We start from the raw sequence: 20082 nt of genomic DNA on the forward strand, positions 1-20082 counted from the left end.
AAGCCTCCTTCACTCATGCTGCCAAACATACCCTTGTAAAACTAACTATCCTACTGTTCTTCGACTTCAGTGATGTCATTTACAAAATAGCCTCCAACACTCAGCAAACGGGATATAGTCTTTTACAGTGCCATCCGTTTTGTCACCAAAGCCCCATACACTACCCACCACTGCGACCTGAACACTCTCATTGGCTGGCACTCGCTTCATACTCATCGCCAAACCCACTGGCTCCAGGTCATCTACAAGTCTTTGCTAGGTAAAGCCCCGCCTTATCTCAGCTCACTGGTCACCATAGCAACACCCACCCCGTAACACACGCTCCAGCAGGTATATCTCACTGGTCACCCCCAAAGCCAATTCTTCCTTTGGTCGCCTTTCCTTCCAGTTCAAATCAAATCTACTTTTTTATAAAGCCCTTCTTACATCAGCTGATATCTCAAAGTGCTGTACAGAAACCCAGCCTAAAACCCCAAACAGCAAGCAATGCAGGTGTAGAAGCACGGTGGCTAGGAAAAACTCCCTAGAAAGGCCTGAACCTAGGAAGAAACCTAGAGAGGAAACAGGCTATGAGGGGTGGCCAGTCCTCTTCTGGCTGTGCCGGGTGGAGATTATAACAGAACATGGCCAAGATGTTCAAATGTTCATAGGTGACCAGCAGGGTCAAATAATAATAATCACATTGGATGTCGAGGGTGCAACAGGTCAGCACCTCAGGAGTAAATGTCAGTTCGCTTTTCATAGCCGATCATTCAGAGTATCTCAACAGCAACAGGTCTTGGACAGGTAGCACGTCAGGTGAACAGATCAGGATTCCATAGCCGCAGGCAGAACAGTTGAAACTGGAGCAGCAGCACGGCCAGTTGGACTGGGGACAGCAAGGAGTCATCAGGCCAGATAGGAGTGAGGCATGGCCTAGGTCCTCCGAGAGAGAGAAAGAGAGAGAGAAAGAGAGAGTGCATACTTGAATTCACACAGGACACAGGATAAGACAGGAGAAATACTCCAGATATAACAAACCTAGCCCCCCGACACAAACTACTGCAGCATAAATACTGGAGGCTGAGACAGGAGGGGTCAGGAGACACTGTGGCCCCATCTGACGATACCCCTTGAGAATGCCAAACAGGCAGGATATAACCCCACCCACTTTGCGAAAGCACAGCCCCCACACCACTCGAGGGTTATCTTCAACCACCAACTTACCATCCTGAGATGAGGCCGAGTATAGCCCACAAAGATCTCCGTCATGGCACAACCCAAGGGGGGGTGCCAACCCAGACAGGAAGATCACGTCAATGACTCAACCCACTCAAGTGACGCACCCCTCCCAGGGACGGCATGGAAGAGCACCAGTAAGCCAGTGACTCAGCCCCTGTAACAGGGTTAGAGGCAGAGAATCCCAGTGGAGAGAGGGGAACCGGCCAGGCAGAGACAGCAAGGGTGGTTCGTTGCTCCAGTGCCTTTCCGGGCACCTTCACACTCCTGGGCCAGACTACACTCAATCATAGGACCTACTGAAGAGATGAGTCTTCAATAAAGACTTAAAGGTTGAGACCGAGTATGCGTCTCTCACATGTGTAGCCAGACCATTCCATAAAAATGGAGCTCTATAGGAGAAAGCCCTGCCTCCAGCTGTTTGTTTAGAAATTCTAGGGACAGTAAAGAGGCCTGCGTCTTGTGACCGTAGCGTACGGCAGGACCAAATCAGAGAGATAGGTAGGAGCAAGCCAAGGTAATGCATTGTAGGTTTGCAGTAAGACCTTGAAATCAGCCCTTGCCTTAACAGGAAGCCAGTGTAGAGAGTCTAGCACTGGAGTAATATGATACAATTTTTTGTTCTAGTCAAGATTCTAGCAGCTGTGTTTAGCACTAACTGAAGTTTATTTAGTGCTTTATCCGGGTAACCGGAAAGTAGAGCATTGCAGTAGTCTAACCTGGAAGTAAGAAAAGCATGGAAACATTTTTCTGCATCATTTCTGGACAGAAGGTTTCTGATTTTTGCAATGTTACGTAGATGGGGAAAAAAGCTGTCCTTGAAACAGACTTGATATGTTCGTCAAAAGAGAGATCAGGGTCCAGAGTAACGCCGAGGTCCTTCACAGTTTTATTTGAGACGACTGTACAACCATCAAGATTAATTGTCAGATTCAACAGAAGATCTCTTTGTTTCTTGGGACCTAGAACAGGCATCTCTGTTTTGTCCGAGTTTAAAAGTATAACATTTGCAGCCATCCACTTCCTTATGTCTGAAACACAGTATTCCAGCGAGGGCAATTTTGGGGATTCACCATGTTTCATCGAAATGTCCAACTGTGTGTCATCCGCATATCAGTGGAAGTTAACATTATTTTTCCGAATGACATCACCAAGAGGTAAAATATATAGTGAAAACAATAGTGGTCCTAAAACGGAACCTTGAGGAACACCGACATTTACAGTTGATTTTTCAGAGGACAAACCATCCACCAAGACAAACTGATATCTTTCCGACAGATAAGATCTAAACCAGGCCAGAACTTGTCCGTGCAGACCAATTTGGGTTTCCAATCTCTCCAAAAGAATGCTGCCAATAACTGTAATGAACTGTAAAAAACACTGAAGCTGGAGACTCATCTCCCTCACTAGCTTTAAGCACCATCTATCAGAGCAGCTCACAGATCACTGCACCTGTACATAGCCTATCTGTAAATAGCCCATCCAACTACCTCATCCCCTTACTGTATTTATTTATCTTGCTCCTTTGCACCCCAGTATCTCTACTTGCACATTCATCCTCTGCACATCAATCATTCCAATGTTTAATTGGAATATTGTAATTACTTCACCACCATGGCCTATTTATTGCCTTACCTCTCTTACCTCATTTGCACACACTGTATATAGACTTTTTCTACTGTATTATTGACCATATGTTTGTTTATTCCATGTGTAACTGTTGTTGTATGTGTCGAACTGCTGTGCTTTATCTTGGCCAGGTCACAGTTGTAAATGAGAACCTGTTCTCAACTAGCCTACCTGGTTAAATAAAGGTGAAATAAAAAAATAAATTTAAAAAAATCAGCAGCACCTCTGGACCCTCCTGGAAGAGAGAGGTGATACAGATTACACAGACATACACTTCCTCAGGTATATACACACAGAGATAAACACACTTTCAACATAGTGTTTACCCATCCTCACTACATTTGAGTCCTATACTGTCGTTACAGAATGACTTCCACTTGTTGAAATTGGCCTATAACAGAGTAACAAAAATAAAACATATGCATTACCATGGTAGAAATTAAAAGAGAACACTTTGGAGATTATGGTAAATTATCAGACCAAAGGTGAGGACACAACAGTTCACCTGACACAAGATGGAATCCAGACGTTACATTGTTAATTTGATGTTCATTTTATATTTACTGTACATTTCTCAGCATTTTGCCATTGAGGAATTGAAGCAAGCACACTTGTCATTTTTTGTTGTTTGTAACACAGCCCCGCATCCTCACCATCACACAATTACTGTTGTTGTTTACGCAATCATTATACATCACCATCTGGGTGAGGTGGGCATCATTTGAAAGTGTATTCTATTGCCAACATGGCTAGCTAAGTGATACCAAAAGGCACTTCAGACAAACGGATTGTAATTTTGGTGCACATAGAATGAGTGCATTCAAGTAAGTGTTACGCGGCTAAGTTTCTTCACAATACGACAAACACGGGCTCAATGTGTTCAGGACAACCCAGGGTATAACGCATGTCATCTGTGGATCAAACATAGCGATCATAAACGCTGATACTGTAAATTACATGAGTTTTCAAATATGGAAATGTGAAGTGCACATTTGGACTCACAGGTGTGGTTTGCTTGTATGACATCAGTGGTATTTATTATAATCCTCAATGTCTCATCTTTCTGAACACTTCGAGTCCTCAATTTATATTTGCCTCACTCAGACAAATGTGCAAAAGTAGCCCAATTAGCGGGAAGGGTGGGGGTATCTTGTCGCGCACGGTGCTCAAATTTATAACGGCTGTTAGTCAAAACCCATACAGTGATGGGAAGCGGAGAACCTGAACCCTGATGTCATGTACAGCCACTGCGTTCTAATTTAGGCTAATTCTAATTCTGGATGCAATATTCTCCCCGGGAATATTCATTACTGAAATCTGTTACTCGTTATTCCAAATGCATCTGTAGATCTTTTCTGCAGACAACAATGACAATGCACCTTTGTCTTTAATGCAGGGTTTGATCTAAACGTCAGAAGACCTTTCTCCCATATGGACCTTCAGGTGCATCTTCAGGTTGCAAGCCTGGGCGAAGCGCATTTGACACTGGGTACAGCTGTAAGGTTTCTCCCCTGTGTGGACCCTCTGGTGTCTCTTCAGGGTGCCGGCCTGAGCAAAGCGCATGTGACACTGGTTACAGCTGAAGGGTTTTTCCCCTGTGTGGATCCTCTGGTGGATCTCCACCTTCTGGGGGTAGCTGAAGCCTTTGTTACAAAACATGCAGAGGAACCGTTTCTCTTTACTACCGCCTGATGTTGCTCCCCCTCGCTGAGCCTGGGCTCTAGCCATGTCATTTGAGTTCAACACCTGATCGAAAAGGACGTGTCCGTGTGAATCGGAAGGTGCCATCGACGTGGACACTGGGTCGCGATCCCTGAGCGAGTGTAAAGGGTAGTGGGTTGCAACACTTGGATTTGCCTGTAAGCTTTCCCTGTAGTCTAAGAAGTCACTAGTGTTAACCTGCGGCTGGCCTCCTAAGTGAGTCTTGTCTGCATTCCATGTCAGAGGAGCATCGCCCTCCACTTTCACAGTCATCTCATCTATGACCAGACCCTCTCCTTTCTTATCTAGGCGCCCTTCAGAGTATACACTACTACTGTACCGGTTCCAGTCCCCTCTCATTGGATTAGTCTGTGTATCTAAGCCCACAGGCATGTCACCAGGTATCATCTCTGTCTCTGTAACATATGAACAGGATGGATCATTGCCAGTCTGTAATGCGTCACCCGAGTCCTGATGGGACAGAACCGTCCTCGGGCTCAGGTTACCGTGAAGTAAATACTTTGAACGGGGAGCAGGAGGACAGCCCAGTCGCTCCAGCACTGTTAAAGTTTTTGTGTCTGTCTCTGACTTGAGGATGGCGTTTGGCATTCCATTGACCTCCGTTATGCTGCATTGGGTCCTAGGCTGCGCTGGGGTGATGGTGGGGTCCTCCGTAGCTACAGGGGGCACTCCAGCCAATCCAGTCTGGATGTCTCTGCTGTGTTTTGGGTCCTCCTCTCCTTCAGACCTCTCCAGCTTGACCCCAGGACCTGCAGCCTCTGCATCTGCAGACTAACACAAGAAGAGAGGAGGTGATTATCAGTACATGAGTTGAACTGGATAACAATGATGTAGGGAAGTCTTACTTCCGACTTCAAATGTACATGAACCTGTTCATGTACGATAGTGAATAGCTGAGGGGAGCCAATCTGAAATAAACTGGCAACATTTGATGTGATGTAATACTATTGCACTAACATCTATCACAACTTGCTGGGTTGAGGTTCCACTCCACTCATCAACAGTGATTGGTTGGTCATCTCTCCATGTATTGTGTCCCGCTGGCTTCACAAAGCTCCTGTAGCCTCCAGTGAGATGCCCTTCACCTGAGAGAGTGATTTGGGCAAAAGAGGTGGTTCACGACATCGCAGACAAAAATTCCAAATAGTATCCGTAATGTTCGTAGAAATATTTCCAACATTTTTTTATAATCAATCCTCAGGTTGTTTTTACAATATATAATCAATAATATATCAACCGGGAATGTAGCTTCTTCAATAGGAGCGAGAGAGAGAGAGAAAATGGCTGCTCCAAGCTGTTGCGCATACAAAACGCTGCTGGCACCCAGCCATACAATGACGCGATGTGATCTTTCTCGCTCATTTTTCAAAATAATAGCCTGAAACTATGTCTAAAGACTGTTCACACCACGGGGAAGCCATAGGAAAAATAATATGGTTGATATTCCTTTAAATGGAGTGAAGGCAGGCTATGGAACATGGAGCTTTCAAAATAGAGGCCACTTCCTTGTTTGATTTTCCTCAGGTTTTCGCCTGCAATATCAGTTCTGTTATACACACAGACAATATTTTGACCGTTTTGGAAACTTTAGTGTGTTTTCTATCCCAATCTGACAATTATATGCTTGCCCATATAGTCTGGGCCTGAGAAATAGGCAATTTAATTTGGGTACGTTTTTTCATCCAAACATCAAAATACTGCCCCCTACACTCAAGAGGTTAAGTTAGGTAATGCCATTGCTATATTGTACACTATTTGCAGTTTTGACACTGAGGAGAATTGGCAAGGATGTAAACCATTGGCCCGTGGCTGGTTTGAGTATTTTTTTACAAACTCAATATACTTTAAAATTACTAAGAACTGTGGAGAAATGTTAATGGTCCCACATTCATACAGTTTCATGATTGTGTCCAACTTACTAATAATAAATTAAATGAAAGGTAGTCAGGTAGCATCCAAAAACGATGGATGGAGGACATTTGTGTTAATTTTGACAGCAAGGAAACATTTTAAATTCAGTGCAGTCCTCCAGACCTCAATGGACTTCTTGATACTGTTTATATATATTTTCCAGTTTTTTAAACACCAAATACAAACATACACATGAACAACAACTTACAGACGCACAAAACAGACTACATATCCTCTGCCCAGATCCGCATTCTCACACCTCCATCACTAGTGCTTGCCACATGGCCTTAAATAGTTTTTCCTCGGTCTCCCATGCTATTTCAATAATAATCATTCGATTTTTTTTTCATTTGGTTAATGATGGCGGATTCGATGATTTCCACGATTTAAATATACAGTACGTTCTTTCAAGATGAATGATGAGGAGAAAAACGTCCAGCCCATTGGGTATCTCACTACACCCCCATTTGTCATGTTTTCATTTAGTAAGTAATAGGAAATGCAGTAAATTATCCTCGGCCTTCTGCTAAATGTACCTCTTGCCATTCCTCTGCATCGGACGAGGGTCTTGGCACTACAGGGACGACTGGCGAGGACGCGTTCTCGCGTTGTCCTCTCTGCGCGCTCCCGTGCCACCTTTGATTCCAGAAGTTTCCTCCGCAATGCCATGTTTTCTTTCTGGCTTCGAGTTATTTCCAAACGAAACACTGCATAGTCATCGTCTACGAGTTTACAGATCTCTGCCACCGCTGCATTCGCTAGAACCTCCATAATAGAGGCTATTTGAGTGTGAAAAACCATACAGTTAGCCATTGTTTGCTAACGTTAGCAGCTAGCGTTAACTAGATAATGTCCTGACTATAATGCGATTGAAAGACTACCTGGGGTACATATGTAATACTGTGCTGTTAAATTTGTCATATTTTGAGTTCCATTGTGTGAATAAATGTCTAAATAAAAACCGATAACGTGGAAATGGTTGTTGGTCACTTCACTTGTTTCTTCTTCTTTGGTATAATGGCGTCTGCAACAATTATATGTGCATTCCGCCACCTACGGTTCACATGGATAATAAAGTCACCTCCCCAAAAATGTGGTGTAAAAAAATAATACATATAAAAAAATTCCATACAAACTATCAAAAACGAAATGTTAAACTAAATCAGCCTGCTTTTCTGTTCTAATCAGGCTGCTACACAAGCTCAGATTGATCCCGTGAGGGTGGGACATTTCCTGGCAACTGTAGTCCAATTTGTAAGTCGCTCTGGATAAGAGCGTCTGCTAAATGACTTAAATGTAAATGTAATGTCCTTGCAGTGCTTCTGCCGTTAAGTCTTGGAGGACCAAAATCTTCTTGGCTACAGATATAATGATGTCCAGCTTCTTGGACACTTGTGCAGTTAATAACTGTAGCTATAAATGCTACAAAATACACCTTATTCACAATATTTGTATCCAGATTGACGTATAACATTTGCAACTGGTTGAGGTGCATCCACTGCAATATCTTCTTCAGAACTTGCCCCTTCAACTTTCCTCACTGCCTCCACATAGGAGATTTGCTGTACAGCCCTGATCCTTGACACCTCAACCTCTTTCACCCTAACAGGTCACTCAAGAAATTCGGAAATATGATCCCCACCAGAAGGTGTTTAGCTTGTCTGGGAGCAAGATGTCGGTGACCGCGACGTGGCTGGTTTTCCCTTTGTAATCCGTGATTGTCTGTAGACCCTGCCACATACGTCTCGCACTGCAGACTGTAAACACAAATTGCACAGAAGAGAATATGAAGGTTTATATAAGAAATTCTTTGCTGTACACACAGAAACATGATGTTATAACATTTTAACCACAGTCAATCCAATCTACCACTGTGATTCAAGTTCCTAACATTATGGAGCCATTGGAGTTTATTTTAAAGTTAATTTTTTTCTTCTTAAATGTACCCCTTTTTCTCCCTAATTTTGTGGTAACCAATTGGTAGTTACAGTCTTGTCCCATCACTGCAACTCCCGTACAGACTCAGGAGAGGCCTAGGTTGAGAGCTGTGCGTCCTCCAAAACACAACCCAGCCAAGCCGCACTGCTTCTTGACACAATGCCCGCTTAACCCGGAAGTCAGCCGCACCAATATGTCCGGGAAAACACCGTACACCTGGCGATCTGTCAGCGTGCATTGTGCCCGGCCCGCCACAGGAGTCGCTAGTGCGCGATGGGACAAGAACATCCCTGCCGGCCAAACCCTACCCTAACCCAGACGACACTGGGCCAGTTGTGCGTCGCCCCATGGGTCTCCCGGTCACGGCTGCATGCGACAGAGCCTGGACTCGAACCAGGATCTCTAGTGGCACAGCTAGCACTGCGCCACTCAGGAAGCCTATTTTAAAAATTTTGATTCAAGAATTAAGTAAACGTTTTGGTTCGACAGTAATAAGTAAAACTCAGTCTCTGTAATGACACAAACAAAAGACTAGTCAATTAGTACAGAGTCAGTTTTGTATTTAATTTAAACAAAATGGTCATATAGTCAACTGTGAACTACATTACGTTTAATGCACAAAACGATAAATGATAACATTCATTTGAATACTTTGCAAAAGGTTCACTACTTCACGTCAAGTATACATGAATTAAGGCACTGTCATTATCTCCATAATCATCTACTCTGCCTCATCATCCTCAGTTCACATCATCCACTTTCCTATACATCTAAATCAAACAGAATTCATTACAATCTAACTAGTTCTATATTTTCAGTGCATACAGGCAAACTGCCTCTCTCCCATGTGGACCTTCAGGTGCCTCTTCAAGTGGTGCTGGTGGGAGAACCTCTTCTCACACTGAGGGCAGCTGTATGGTTTCTCCCCTGTGTGGACCCTCTGGTGCCTCTTCAGCTTGGAGGAGTGGGAGAAACTCGCCCGACACAGGTGGCAGCCGAAAGGTTTCTCCCCTGTGTGCATCCTCTGGTGGATTTCCACCTGTTTGGGGAAGCTGAAGGCTTTCCCACAGAATGAACATGGGAAGCGCTTCTCAGATCTGCTGATGTTACTACTACTGTCATTTGTCAATAGGCTTGTGTAGCCATTTAGTGTTGAGGCACTGGCATTGTCTGAGGTCTGGTTTAACATAGGGAGAGTGTGTGGAGGATGAAAGCCAGGGAGTGTCTGTGTTGTGGCAGGGTCCATGTTCCAATTGATAGATCCTATAGAAGGCAGGCTGAAGGCAGCACCTGTTAAGGGGTTAACCTGAGGCGCAATCAGTCTTTTTGAATCACAACTATAGGAGCAGGATGGAGCATCGCTAGCAGAGTCTGTATCTGTTCTCTCCAGCTGCATACGGACATCTCCCCATCCCCGCAGACCAAATCTAAGTCTCGCCCTCGTCTCAGCCAGTCTGTTGTCATGGAGAATGAGTTCGGATGTTGTTTTGTGTTCGACTGTCTGTTTCTGGTAGTGGTCAACAATGTTGTTCACCGGCCCAGAGTTGAGGACGCTGTCCCATCCACTGACCTCCACTATGTCACCTCTGGTCCTGGCTTGCTCAGTGATGTTGTCCCCTGGGTCCTTGCCTGCACCGGTCTGGGAATCCGAGATGGCTCCCCAGTCTCCTGTGTTAGCCTTCAGCCATCCACCTGCAGGAAGAGGTTAGAAAATATACTTTACAAACATGGCAGAGAAAACTCTACATATGAAGTATTTTGTCAATTACCTGGTAAAGTTAATACATTATAATGTTTGTGTTTTTTGTATGTAAAAATAAGTTGTTTAATTTTATGAATATAGCCAGGTGCATCATTATTCCCATTGAAAATATATTACTGTATGTATGCTATATGTATTTCTCCCTTACTTTTCTCCCCCATCTTTATTCCACTCAGCAGATTAATGCTCCCTGGTCTGTCTTCTACTGTCTCCTCTTTGACCAACAACAGATCAGGCTTCCCATCCTCCATGTCTACTGACTGTAAGAGATACAGAGTGAGAGGATGTTAGATCAAGAAAGCTGATATGAGCACCCTGCTATTGAGCATCTTCTGAATGGGTAATGAAGGATTGCCATGAGTACTATGCAAATGTTAGTTGATTTGATTACTAGACACTCTTTAATGGTTTGATCATTCAAAGGCATGTTCCCACACTTAAGACAAAATCAATCAAGACCTTTTAATCAAATTTTATTGGTCACGTACACATATTTTGCAGATGGTATCGCAGGTGCAGCAAAATGCTTATGTTTCTAGCTCCAAGAGTACCTAACAATACAAAACAATTCACAGAAGAACAATATTTAAGAAGGATCAGAACGCGTAATGTCACAGTCCGGAAAACAGTGTGATGGTTTGGGGATGCTTTGCTGCCTCAGGACCTGGACGACTTGCCTTAATATAAAGGAACCATGATTTCTGCTCTGTATCAGATAATTCTACAGGAGAATGTCAGGCCATCCATCTTTGAGCTGAAGCACAGCTTGGTCATGCAGCAAGACAATGATCCAAAACAAACAATCAAGTCTACATGAAAATGGTTAAAAAGCAACAAATGTGAAGTTTTGTAAAGGCCTTTTCAAAGACCAGACCTAATCCCAATTGGGATGTTGTGGCCAGACTTGAAACGAGCATTGAATGTTTGAAAACCAACAAATGTCGCTGAGTTAAAGCAGTTCTGCATGCAAAAGTGGGCGAAAATCCCTCCACAGCGACATGAGAGACTGATCAACAACTACAGGAACCATTTGGTTGCAGTCATTGCAGGTAAAGGTGGCACACCCAGTTATTGAGTATAAGGGGGCAATTACTTTATCACACAGTGGAATTGGGTGTTGCATAACTTTGTAATTAAATAAAATATATATTTTGGGGGATTATTTGTAAACTCAGGTTCCCTTTATCTGATATTAGGTTTTGGTTGAAGATCTGATCACATTCAGTCTCAAAAATATGTGGAAATAGAGAAAATCCTAAAGGAGGCACATACTTTTTCACGGCACAAAAGAAATTCGAATAAAATGACAACAGATTTTTTTTAAATTCAAAATATCACAACGTCCCTTGTTTCATGAGCCGTTATAAAAGTTCTCAATGTTCCATACACACAAAATCCTGCTTCTTCACCTGTGGGATCGTCTGAGCCACCCAGACAGCTGATGAAACTGGGGGTTTGCACAACCGAAGAATTTCTATACAAACTGTCAGAAACCACAAACTGTCAGAAACTGTCTCGTTGCCCTCACCAGGGTCTTGACATGCCTGCAGTTTGTCGTTGTAAGCGACTTAAGTGGGCAAATGTTCACCTTAGATGGCCACTGGCCCGCTGGGGAAGTGTGCTCTTCATGGATGAATTCCGGTTTCAACTGCACCGGGCAGGTGGCAGACAGTATGGCGTCTTGCGGGCGAGCGATTTGCTGACGTCAACGTTGTGAACAGAACGCCCCGTGGTGGTGGAGTTATGGTATGGGGAGGCATAAGCTATAGATAACGAACACAATTGCATTTTCTTGATGGCAATTTGAATGCACAAAGATACTGTAACGACATCCTGAGTCCCATTGTTGTGCCACTCATCCACCACCATCACCTCATGTTTCAGCATGATAAAGCACAGCCCAATGTCACAAGGATCTGTACACAATTCCTAGAAGCTGAAAATTTCCCAGTTCTTCCATGACCTGCATACTCACCAGACACCATTGAGCATTTTTGGGATGCTCTAGATTGACGAGTACCACCGCATGTCCAGCAACTTTGCACAGCCATTGAAGAGGAGTGGGACATTCCACAGGCCACAATCAAGAGCCTGATCAACTCTATGCGAAGGAGATGTGTCGCGCTGCATGAGGCAAATGGTAGTCACCAGATATTGGCTGGGTTTCTGATCCACTCCTCTACCTTTTTTTAAGGTGTCTGTGACCAACAGATACATATCTGTATTCCTAGTCATGTGAAATCCATAGATTATGACTGATTTCTTTAACATGAACTGTAACTCAGTCAAATCGTTGAAATTGTTGCATGTTGCATTTATATTTTTGTTTAGTACAGTGGGGCAAAAAAGTATTTAGTCAGCCACCAATTGTGCAAGTTCTCCCACTTAAAAAGATGAGAGAGGCCTGTAATTTTCATCATATGTACACTTCAACTATGAGAAACAAAATGAGAAAAAGAAAATCCAGAAAATCACATTGTAGGATTTTTAATGAATTTATTTTCAAATTATGGTGGAAAATAAGTATTTGGTCAATAACAAAAGTTTATCTCTATACTCTGTTATATACCCTTTGTTGGCAATGACAGAGGTCAAACATTTTCTGTCTTCACAAGATTTTTTCACACTGTTGCTGGTATTTTGGCCCATTCCTCCATGTAGATCTCCTCTAGAGCAGTGATGTTTTGGGGCGTTTGCTGGGCAACACAGACTTTCAACTCCCTCCAAAGATTTTCCATGGGGTTGAGATCTGGAGACTGGCTAGGCCACTCCAGGACGTTGAAATGTTTCTTACGAAGCCACTCCTTCGTTGCCCGGGCGGTGTGTTTGGGATCATTGTCATGCTGAAAGACCTAGCCACGTTTCATCTTCAATGCCCTTGCTGATGGAAGGAGGTTTTCACTAAAAATCTCATGATACATGGCCCCATTCATTCTTTCCTTTACACGGATCAGTCGTCCTGGTCCCTTTGCAGAAAAACAGCCCCAAAGCATGATGTTTCCACCCCCATGCTTCACAGTAGGTATGGTGTTCTTTGGATGCAACTCAGCATTATTTGTCCTCCAAACACGACGAGTTGAGTTTTTACCAAAAAGTTATATTTTGGTTTCATCTGATCATATGACATTCTCCCAATCTTCTTCTGGATCATCCAAATGCTCTCTAGCAAACTTCAGACGGGCCTGGACATGTACTGGCTTAAGCAGGGGGACACATCTGGCATTGCAGGATTTGAGTCCCTGGCGGCGTAGTGTGTTACTGATGTAGGCTTTGTTACTTTGGTCCCAGCTCTCTGCAGGTCATTCACTAGGTCCCCCCGTGTGGTTCTGGGATTTTTGCTCACCGTTCTTGTGATCATTTTGACCCCACGGGGTGAGATCTTGCGTGGAGCCCCAGATCGAGGGAGATTATCAGTGGTCTTGTGCGTCTTCCATTTCCTAATAATTGCTCCCACAGTTGATTTCTTCAAACCAAGCTGCTTACCTAGTCTTCCCAGCCTGGTGCAGGTCTACAATTTTGTTTCTGGTGTCCTTTGACAGCTCTTTGGTCTTGGCCATAGTGGAGTTTGGAGTGTGACTGTTTGAGTTTGTGGACAGGTGTCTTTTATACTGATAACAAGTTCAATCAGGTGCCATTAATACAGGTAACGAGTGGAGGACAGAGGAGCCTCTCAAAGAAGAAGTTACAGGTCTGTGAGAGCCAGAAATCTTGCTTGTTTGGAGGAAACCAAATACTTATTTTCCACCATAATTTGCAAATAAATTCATTAAAAATTCTACAATGTGATTTTCTGGATTTTTTCTCTCATTTTGTCTGTCATAGTTGAAGTGTACCTATGATGAAAATTACAGGCCTCTCTCATCTTTTTAAGTGGGAGAACTTGCACAATTGGTGGCTGACTAAATACTTTTTTGCCCCACTGTATATAGCATTCTGTCGGTGGCAAGTATGTTATATAATAATTTAAATTGAAAAACTCTTAAATGTTGAATCAAGTGTAGATTTTGTACCAGTTCATAAACCATGTGCCATGGAATTGGTACATCGAAAATCTCATCCCATTTATTTTGCAACCTGTATGGCGCAGCTGTTTCTATTCATGCCAGTTCCTTTCAGCCAATTTGTATCTTTAATATATGATAGGCAAACAAGTTCCCTACCTTCTCCCTTTTCCACTTGCCTCCTCCATTTTTGTGGTAGTGCTGCATTCAGTTGGTTGTAAATTTGGATTGAGCAGATATTCCCATATATTTTCGATAACTGCATATGTGACACAACTCCTCAGTTTCTATTCATAATATAATTAATAAATATGCTACCCTTTCAAAAAAATGTTTTTTTATTAATCAGTATATTTGGGTATAACCGTAACATTTGTTGTAATATTCTATATCTTCTGGAGGGTAAAACTGAAATTGTAACCAGCTTTGTATGGCTTGTTTAAGAAAGGGCGATACGTTAAACAAAATTTCATTTTCAATTAGTCAGAAATGAGAAGTTGTAATCTGTATAAAGGCAAAATGGCGATTTTTGAACAAAGGATGAGCTTTTCTTAATCTACTGGAGAACCATTTTGGGTTTAAGTATAATTTATGTATGAGTGAAACTTTTAGTGAGAGGTTTAAAGCTTTAATATTTAATAATTTTAGCCCCCCAAACTCATATTCATTATATAAATAGGCACGTTTTATTTGGTCTGGCTTAGCATTCCAAATCAAATGAAATATTTTTTGCTCATATGATTTAAAAAATGAGTCATCTGAAGTAGGCAGTGCCATTAGTAAGTAAGTAAACTGTGATAGGACCAAAGAGTTAATCAATGTGATTTTTTCATACAGCGTTTACCTCTCCATGGTTGCAGAATCGTATCTATTTTTGCTAACTTTCTATTGAAATTAATTGTGGTAAATTCAACTATATTTTTTAGATGTGAAAACCAAGTATGTCTACTTCACCATCCGACCATTTTATTTGTAAACTACATGGTAGTGTAAACACTTTTTTTTTAGGATCCAATACATAATATGGTGCACTTGTCGTAATTAGGTTTTAATCCAGAGAGGCCAGAAAAGTGATCAAGACCTTCAATGACACTGTGCAGGGATCCAGATTGTGTACTTAAGACAAAACTAGAATCATCGGCATTGACACTTTTGTTTTTATCCCCTGGATTTCTAACCCCCTGTTCTTGTTGGGTCTAATTTTAATAGCCTAGCATTTCAATGGCCATAATAAATAGATATGGAGACAACGGACAGCCTTGTTTTACTTAAAAAGCTCAATATTTTCTGAGAAGTAACCATTATTTACTATTTTACATCTGGGGTTGCTGTACTTAACCGTAACCCATTGTATAAGAGATTCACCAAAATTAAAGTAATCCAGGCATTTATATATAAATTGTAGTCGTACTTTATAAAACGTCTTTTCAAAATCTGCTATGAAGATTATACCTGGTATCTTCGATGTTTCATAATGTTCAAGTAATTGTCGTATATTATCTCCAATATATCGTCCATGTAAAAAACCCGTCTGATCAGGATGAATAATATCTGGTAAAATCTTTTTTTTTTAAACACAAGGCCAAATCTACACTGGAGTTGCTTACCAAGAAGACAGTGAGTTTTCTTGAGTGACCGAGTTGCAGTTTTGACTTAAATCGACTTGAGAATCTATGGCAAGACCTAAAAATGATGAACAAGCAATTTGATAGAACTTGATGAAGTTTGAAAATAATATGCAGGTTTAGAAAGCTGTTGGAGACGTACCCAGAAAGATTCACAACTGTAATCGCCGCCAACAGTGTTTCTACAAAGTATTGACTCGGTGTGAAAACTTACATAAATTATACATTTATGTACTTAATTTTCAATCAAATTTCAATAAACCTGTTTTCACTTTGTCATTATGGGGTTTTGTGTGTAGATGGGTGATAAAATGTTTTTAATCCATTTTTAATTCAGCTGTAACACAACAACATGTGGAATAAGTCAAGGGGTATGAATACTTTCTGAAGGCACTGTAATCTAATCCAATGAGAGGGGACTGGAACCGGTACAGTAGCAGTGTATACTCTGAAGGGTGCCTAGATAAGGAAAGGGAGGGTCTGGTCATAGATGACTGTGACTGTGAAAGTGGAGGGCGATGCTCTTCTGACATGGAATTCAGATGAGACTCTAGATAACAATTTTCAGGTCTTGCCATTGATTCTCAAGTAGATGTAAGTCAAAACTGTAACTCAGCCACTCAGGAAAATTCACTGTCTTCTTGGTAAGCAACTCCAGTGTATATTTGGCCTTGTGTTTTAGGTTACTGTCCTGCAAAGGTGAATTCCTCCCAGTGTCTGGTGGAAAGCAGACTGAACCAGGTTTTTCCTCTAGGATTTTGTTTAGCTCCATTCCGTTTCATTTTTATCCTGAAAAACACTGCAATAATTAACGATTACAAGCATAACCATAACATGATGCAGCCACCTATATGCTTGAAAATGTGGAGAGTTGTACTCAGTAATGTCTTGTATTGGATTTGCCCCAAACATAACACTTTGTATTCAGGTATTGCGTTGCCACATTTCTTGCAGTATTACTTTAGTGTATTGATACACCATCCAAAGTGTAATTAATAACTTCACCATGCTCAAAGGGATATACAATGTCTGCTTTTTTCTTTTTACCCTTCTACCAATAGGTGCCCTTCTTTGCGAGGCATTGGAAAACCTCCTTGGTCTTTGTGGTTGAATCAAATCTGTGTTTGAAATTCATTTCTCGCCTGAAGGACCCTTGGAGATAATTGTAAAACACTATTATTGCACACAGAGTGAGTCCATACAACTTATTATGTGACTTGTTAAGCTCATTTTTACTCCTGAATGTATTTACGGGTGGAATACTTATTGACTAAAAATGTTTCAGCTTTTCATTTTTTAATTAATTTGTCAACATTTCTAAATACATTTTCACCTTGACATTATGGGGCATCGTGTGTAGGCCAGTGACAAACAAATAAAAAATGTAAATTCAGGCTCGAACACAATAAAATGTGGAAAACGTCAAGAGGTGTGGATACTTTCTGAAGGCATTGTATATGCCTTATATATGTCTGGATACAATATAGACTACCCAGGAATATTCAACACATCTGTTACTCTAGTAATTCCAAATGCATCTGTGTAATACTCACCACTGCATCCTGTATCAAAAGGTTGGCTGGTCCTCATTAAAGTCTCTTTTTGTTACAAAGCTTTACTACACAAGTTTCCAACTTACCTAACTTCATTGTTGAAGTATAAAAACATGAGATCCCAAACCCGTTTACAGGGTTGGTTAACTCTTGAGGTTCCTCAGATCTCCACTCTTAGTTTTAAATGCACCTCATTGATGGAACCAACTACAAAATACATTACAATTGGATGTTCTGGTCCATTCGGCAATTCTTACAGAGGAATGTAACTGTTTTTCTTGAACATTTGTGTTGTGCTGTATTTCTTTCTTTTACATTGTATCTGATTTTATTTTGTCCTATTCATTGTATATGCAGGGCTCCCTTGTGAAAGAGACCCTGGTCTCAATGTTGACTCCCTGTTAAAATAAAGGTCAACTCAAAAATATATTTTCTGCTGACAATAATGACAATTGATGTTTGTTTTTAATGCATCGCAGTCTCAATTAAGAGGAATAGTTACTTTCTATGTTATAGAGTGGAATGGTTTTTCTGCAGGTGTATCCTGAGGTAACTCCTTTCTAAAATCCTCCTCCTGCAGTGCAAACCACCTCTCTCCCGTGTGGATCTTCAGGTGCATCTTCAGCTGCTGCTAGCAGGAGAATCTCTTCTCACACTGGGGTCAGCTGTATTGTTTCTCCTCTGTGTGGACCCTCTGGTGTCTCTTCAGGTTGCCAGCATGGGCAAAGCGCATGTTACACTGGTTACAGCTGAAGGGTTTCTCCCCTGTGTGGACTCTTTGGTGCCTATTCAGACTGGACGATTGGGAGAAAGTGGCCCGGCACAGGTGGCAGCCATATGGTTTCTCGCCCGTGTGCATCCTCTGGTGGATCTCCACCTGTTGGGGGAAACTGAAGGCTTTCCCACAGAAGGAACACGTGAAGCGCTTCTCTATGGCGCTGCCACCTTTACTGATTCTGTCTCTACTACTGTCATTTGTCAATGGGCTTGTGTAGCCATTTAGTGTTGAGGAACTGGCATTGCCTGATGTTTGGTTTAACATAAGGAGAGTGTGAGGAGGATGAAGGCCAGGGAGTGTCTGTGTTGTCACAGGGTCCATGTTCCAGTTGATAGATCCTATAGGAGGCAGGCTGAATGTAGCACCTGTTAGGGGATTAACCTGAGGAGTCATCAGTCTCTCTGAATCACAACTATAGGAGCAGGACGGAGCATCGCTAGCCGAGTCTGTGTGTGTTCTCTCCCGCCCCATACCGACACCTTCCCGTCCCTGCAGACCAAAGCAATGCCTCGCCCTGGTCTCAGCCAGTCTGTTGTCATGGAGACTAAGTTCGGTTGTTGTTTTGTGTTCGACGGTCTGTTTCTGGTTAACAGTGTTGTTCCCCAGCCCAGAGTTCAAGACGCTGTCCCATCCACTGACCTCCACTATGTCCCCTCTGGTCCTGGCCTGCTCAGTGATGTTGTCCTTTAGGCCCTTGGCTGCACCGATCTGGGTCTGGTAATCCAAGATGGTCGCCCAGTCTCCTCTGTTAGCCTCCAGCCAACCACCTGCAGGAAGAGTTTAGAAAATAGACTTTACAAACATGACAGAGAACTCTACATATTAAGTTTTTTTTGTCAATTACCAGGTAAAGTTCATACATTGTGTGTTTTTATATGCAAACATAAGTTGTATTGATTTCATTTGATGTATTGAATGAAGAAAAAAAGGCGCATCACTATTCAAATAGGCGCATCACTATTCAATGTGCTATATGTATTTCTCCCTTACCTTGCTCTCCCATCTTTAGTCCACTCAGCAGATCAATGCTCTCTGGTCCATCTTCTATGGTCTCCTCTTTGACCAGCAGCAGATCAGGCTTCCCATCCTCCATGTCTACTGACTGTAAGAGATACAGAGTGAGAGGATGTTGGATCAAGAAATCTGATATAACCACCCTACTATGGGGATTGCTATGAGTACTATGCAAACATGATAGTTGATTTGATCACTTGATACTATTTAATGATTTGATAATTCAAAGGCATGGTTCCACACAAAATGTGGGCCCGTATCCACAAAGAGTATCGGAGTAGAAGTGCTGATCGAAGATCAGGTCCCCACTTGTCTACATTGTCATTCATTATGATCTAAAAAGAAAAACTGATCCTAGATCAACACTCCTTCTCTGAGAGGCTTTGTGGATACGGGCCCTGACCTAATACCATTCAGACAGTAGTTTACAGTGGACTCACCTCAGTGAGACTGTGTGTGGTCCTGTGCTGCTCAGCTGGTTCCTCTGTGGGTTGAGCACGAGGTGTAGTCTGGTTTTCCTCCATGACCATGGTCCCCTCAAGGTTCCCCAGACCCTCCTCACACCCCTCCTCCTTCACCAGCAGCATCTCTGGACCCTCCTCCTCCTGGAAGAGGCAGGTGATACAGACATACACTCCCTCAGGTATGTACACACAGATAATAAACAGACTTTCAACATGGAGTGTTTACCCATCCCCACTACGTTTGAGTCCAATACTGTAGTTACTGAATGACTTAATTGTTGTTAAGCCCACCATGGTGGACAATAATATGATGTTGTTGGTAAATATTAGTCGCCTATGATAAGTCAAAAGTCGTCATCAGCCAAACTCAACTAAACTATACAAAAATATAAACACAACACTCAACATTTTCAAAGATTTTACAGTTCATATAAGGAAATCAATCAACTGAAATAAATTAACTAGGC

The 20082-nt window shown here is 42.2% G+C and overlaps 2 protein-coding genes across 2 annotated transcripts in view; both read right to left on the bottom strand.

Moving 5' to 3' along the window:
* Nucleotides 1-1411: 1411 nt before the first annotated feature.
* On the bottom strand, nucleotides 1412-7485 carry LOC135506928 (zinc finger protein with KRAB and SCAN domains 7-like). Its single transcript, XM_064926361.1, has 3 exons — nucleotides 7017-7485; nucleotides 5527-5654; nucleotides 1412-5340 (listed from the first exon to the last, which is right to left on the bottom strand). Exons 1-3 carry the CDS (start codon nucleotides 7291-7293, stop codon nucleotides 4252-4254), a joined length of 1494 nt encoding a protein of 497 aa, XP_064782433.1. The 5' UTR covers nucleotides 7294-7485; the 3' UTR covers nucleotides 1412-4251.
* A 1747-nt stretch (nucleotides 7486-9232) lies between these two features.
* LOC135506472 (uncharacterized) overlaps nucleotides 9233-20082 on the bottom strand; it is a 35901-nt gene continuing 25051 nt past the window's right edge. Inside the window, exons 5-8 of the mRNA XM_064925852.1 lie at nucleotides 19128-19239; nucleotides 18777-18904; nucleotides 10329-10440; nucleotides 9233-10110 (exon numbers count right to left, since the gene is read on the bottom strand). Coding sequence (XP_064781924.1) covers nucleotides 9233-10110; nucleotides 10329-10440; nucleotides 18777-18904; nucleotides 19128-19239 — 1230 coding nt within the window. The remainder of the gene's footprint in view (nucleotides 10111-10328; nucleotides 10441-18776; nucleotides 18905-19127; nucleotides 19240-20082) is intronic.

The sequence above is a fragment of the Oncorhynchus masou genome, chromosome 20 (assembly GCF_036934945.1).
Source record: "Oncorhynchus masou masou isolate Uvic2021 chromosome 20, UVic_Omas_1.1, whole genome shotgun sequence".
NCBI lineage: Eukaryota > Metazoa > Chordata > Actinopteri > Salmoniformes > Salmonidae > Oncorhynchus > Oncorhynchus masou.

Coding starts and splice junctions, on each gene's coding strand:
- LOC135506928 (XM_064926361.1), bottom strand. CDS start 7,293: ATGGCTAACTGTATGGTTTTTCACACTCAAATAGCCTCTATTATGGAG. Junction 5,655..7,016: donor ATGCAGAGGAATGGCAAGAG/GTACATTTAGCA, acceptor TCACTCTCTCAG/GTGAAGGGCATCTCACTGGA. Junction 5,341..5,526: donor CCCAGCAAGTTGTGATAGAT/GTTAGTGCAATA, acceptor TTCTTGTGTTAG/TCTGCAGATGCAGAGGCTGC.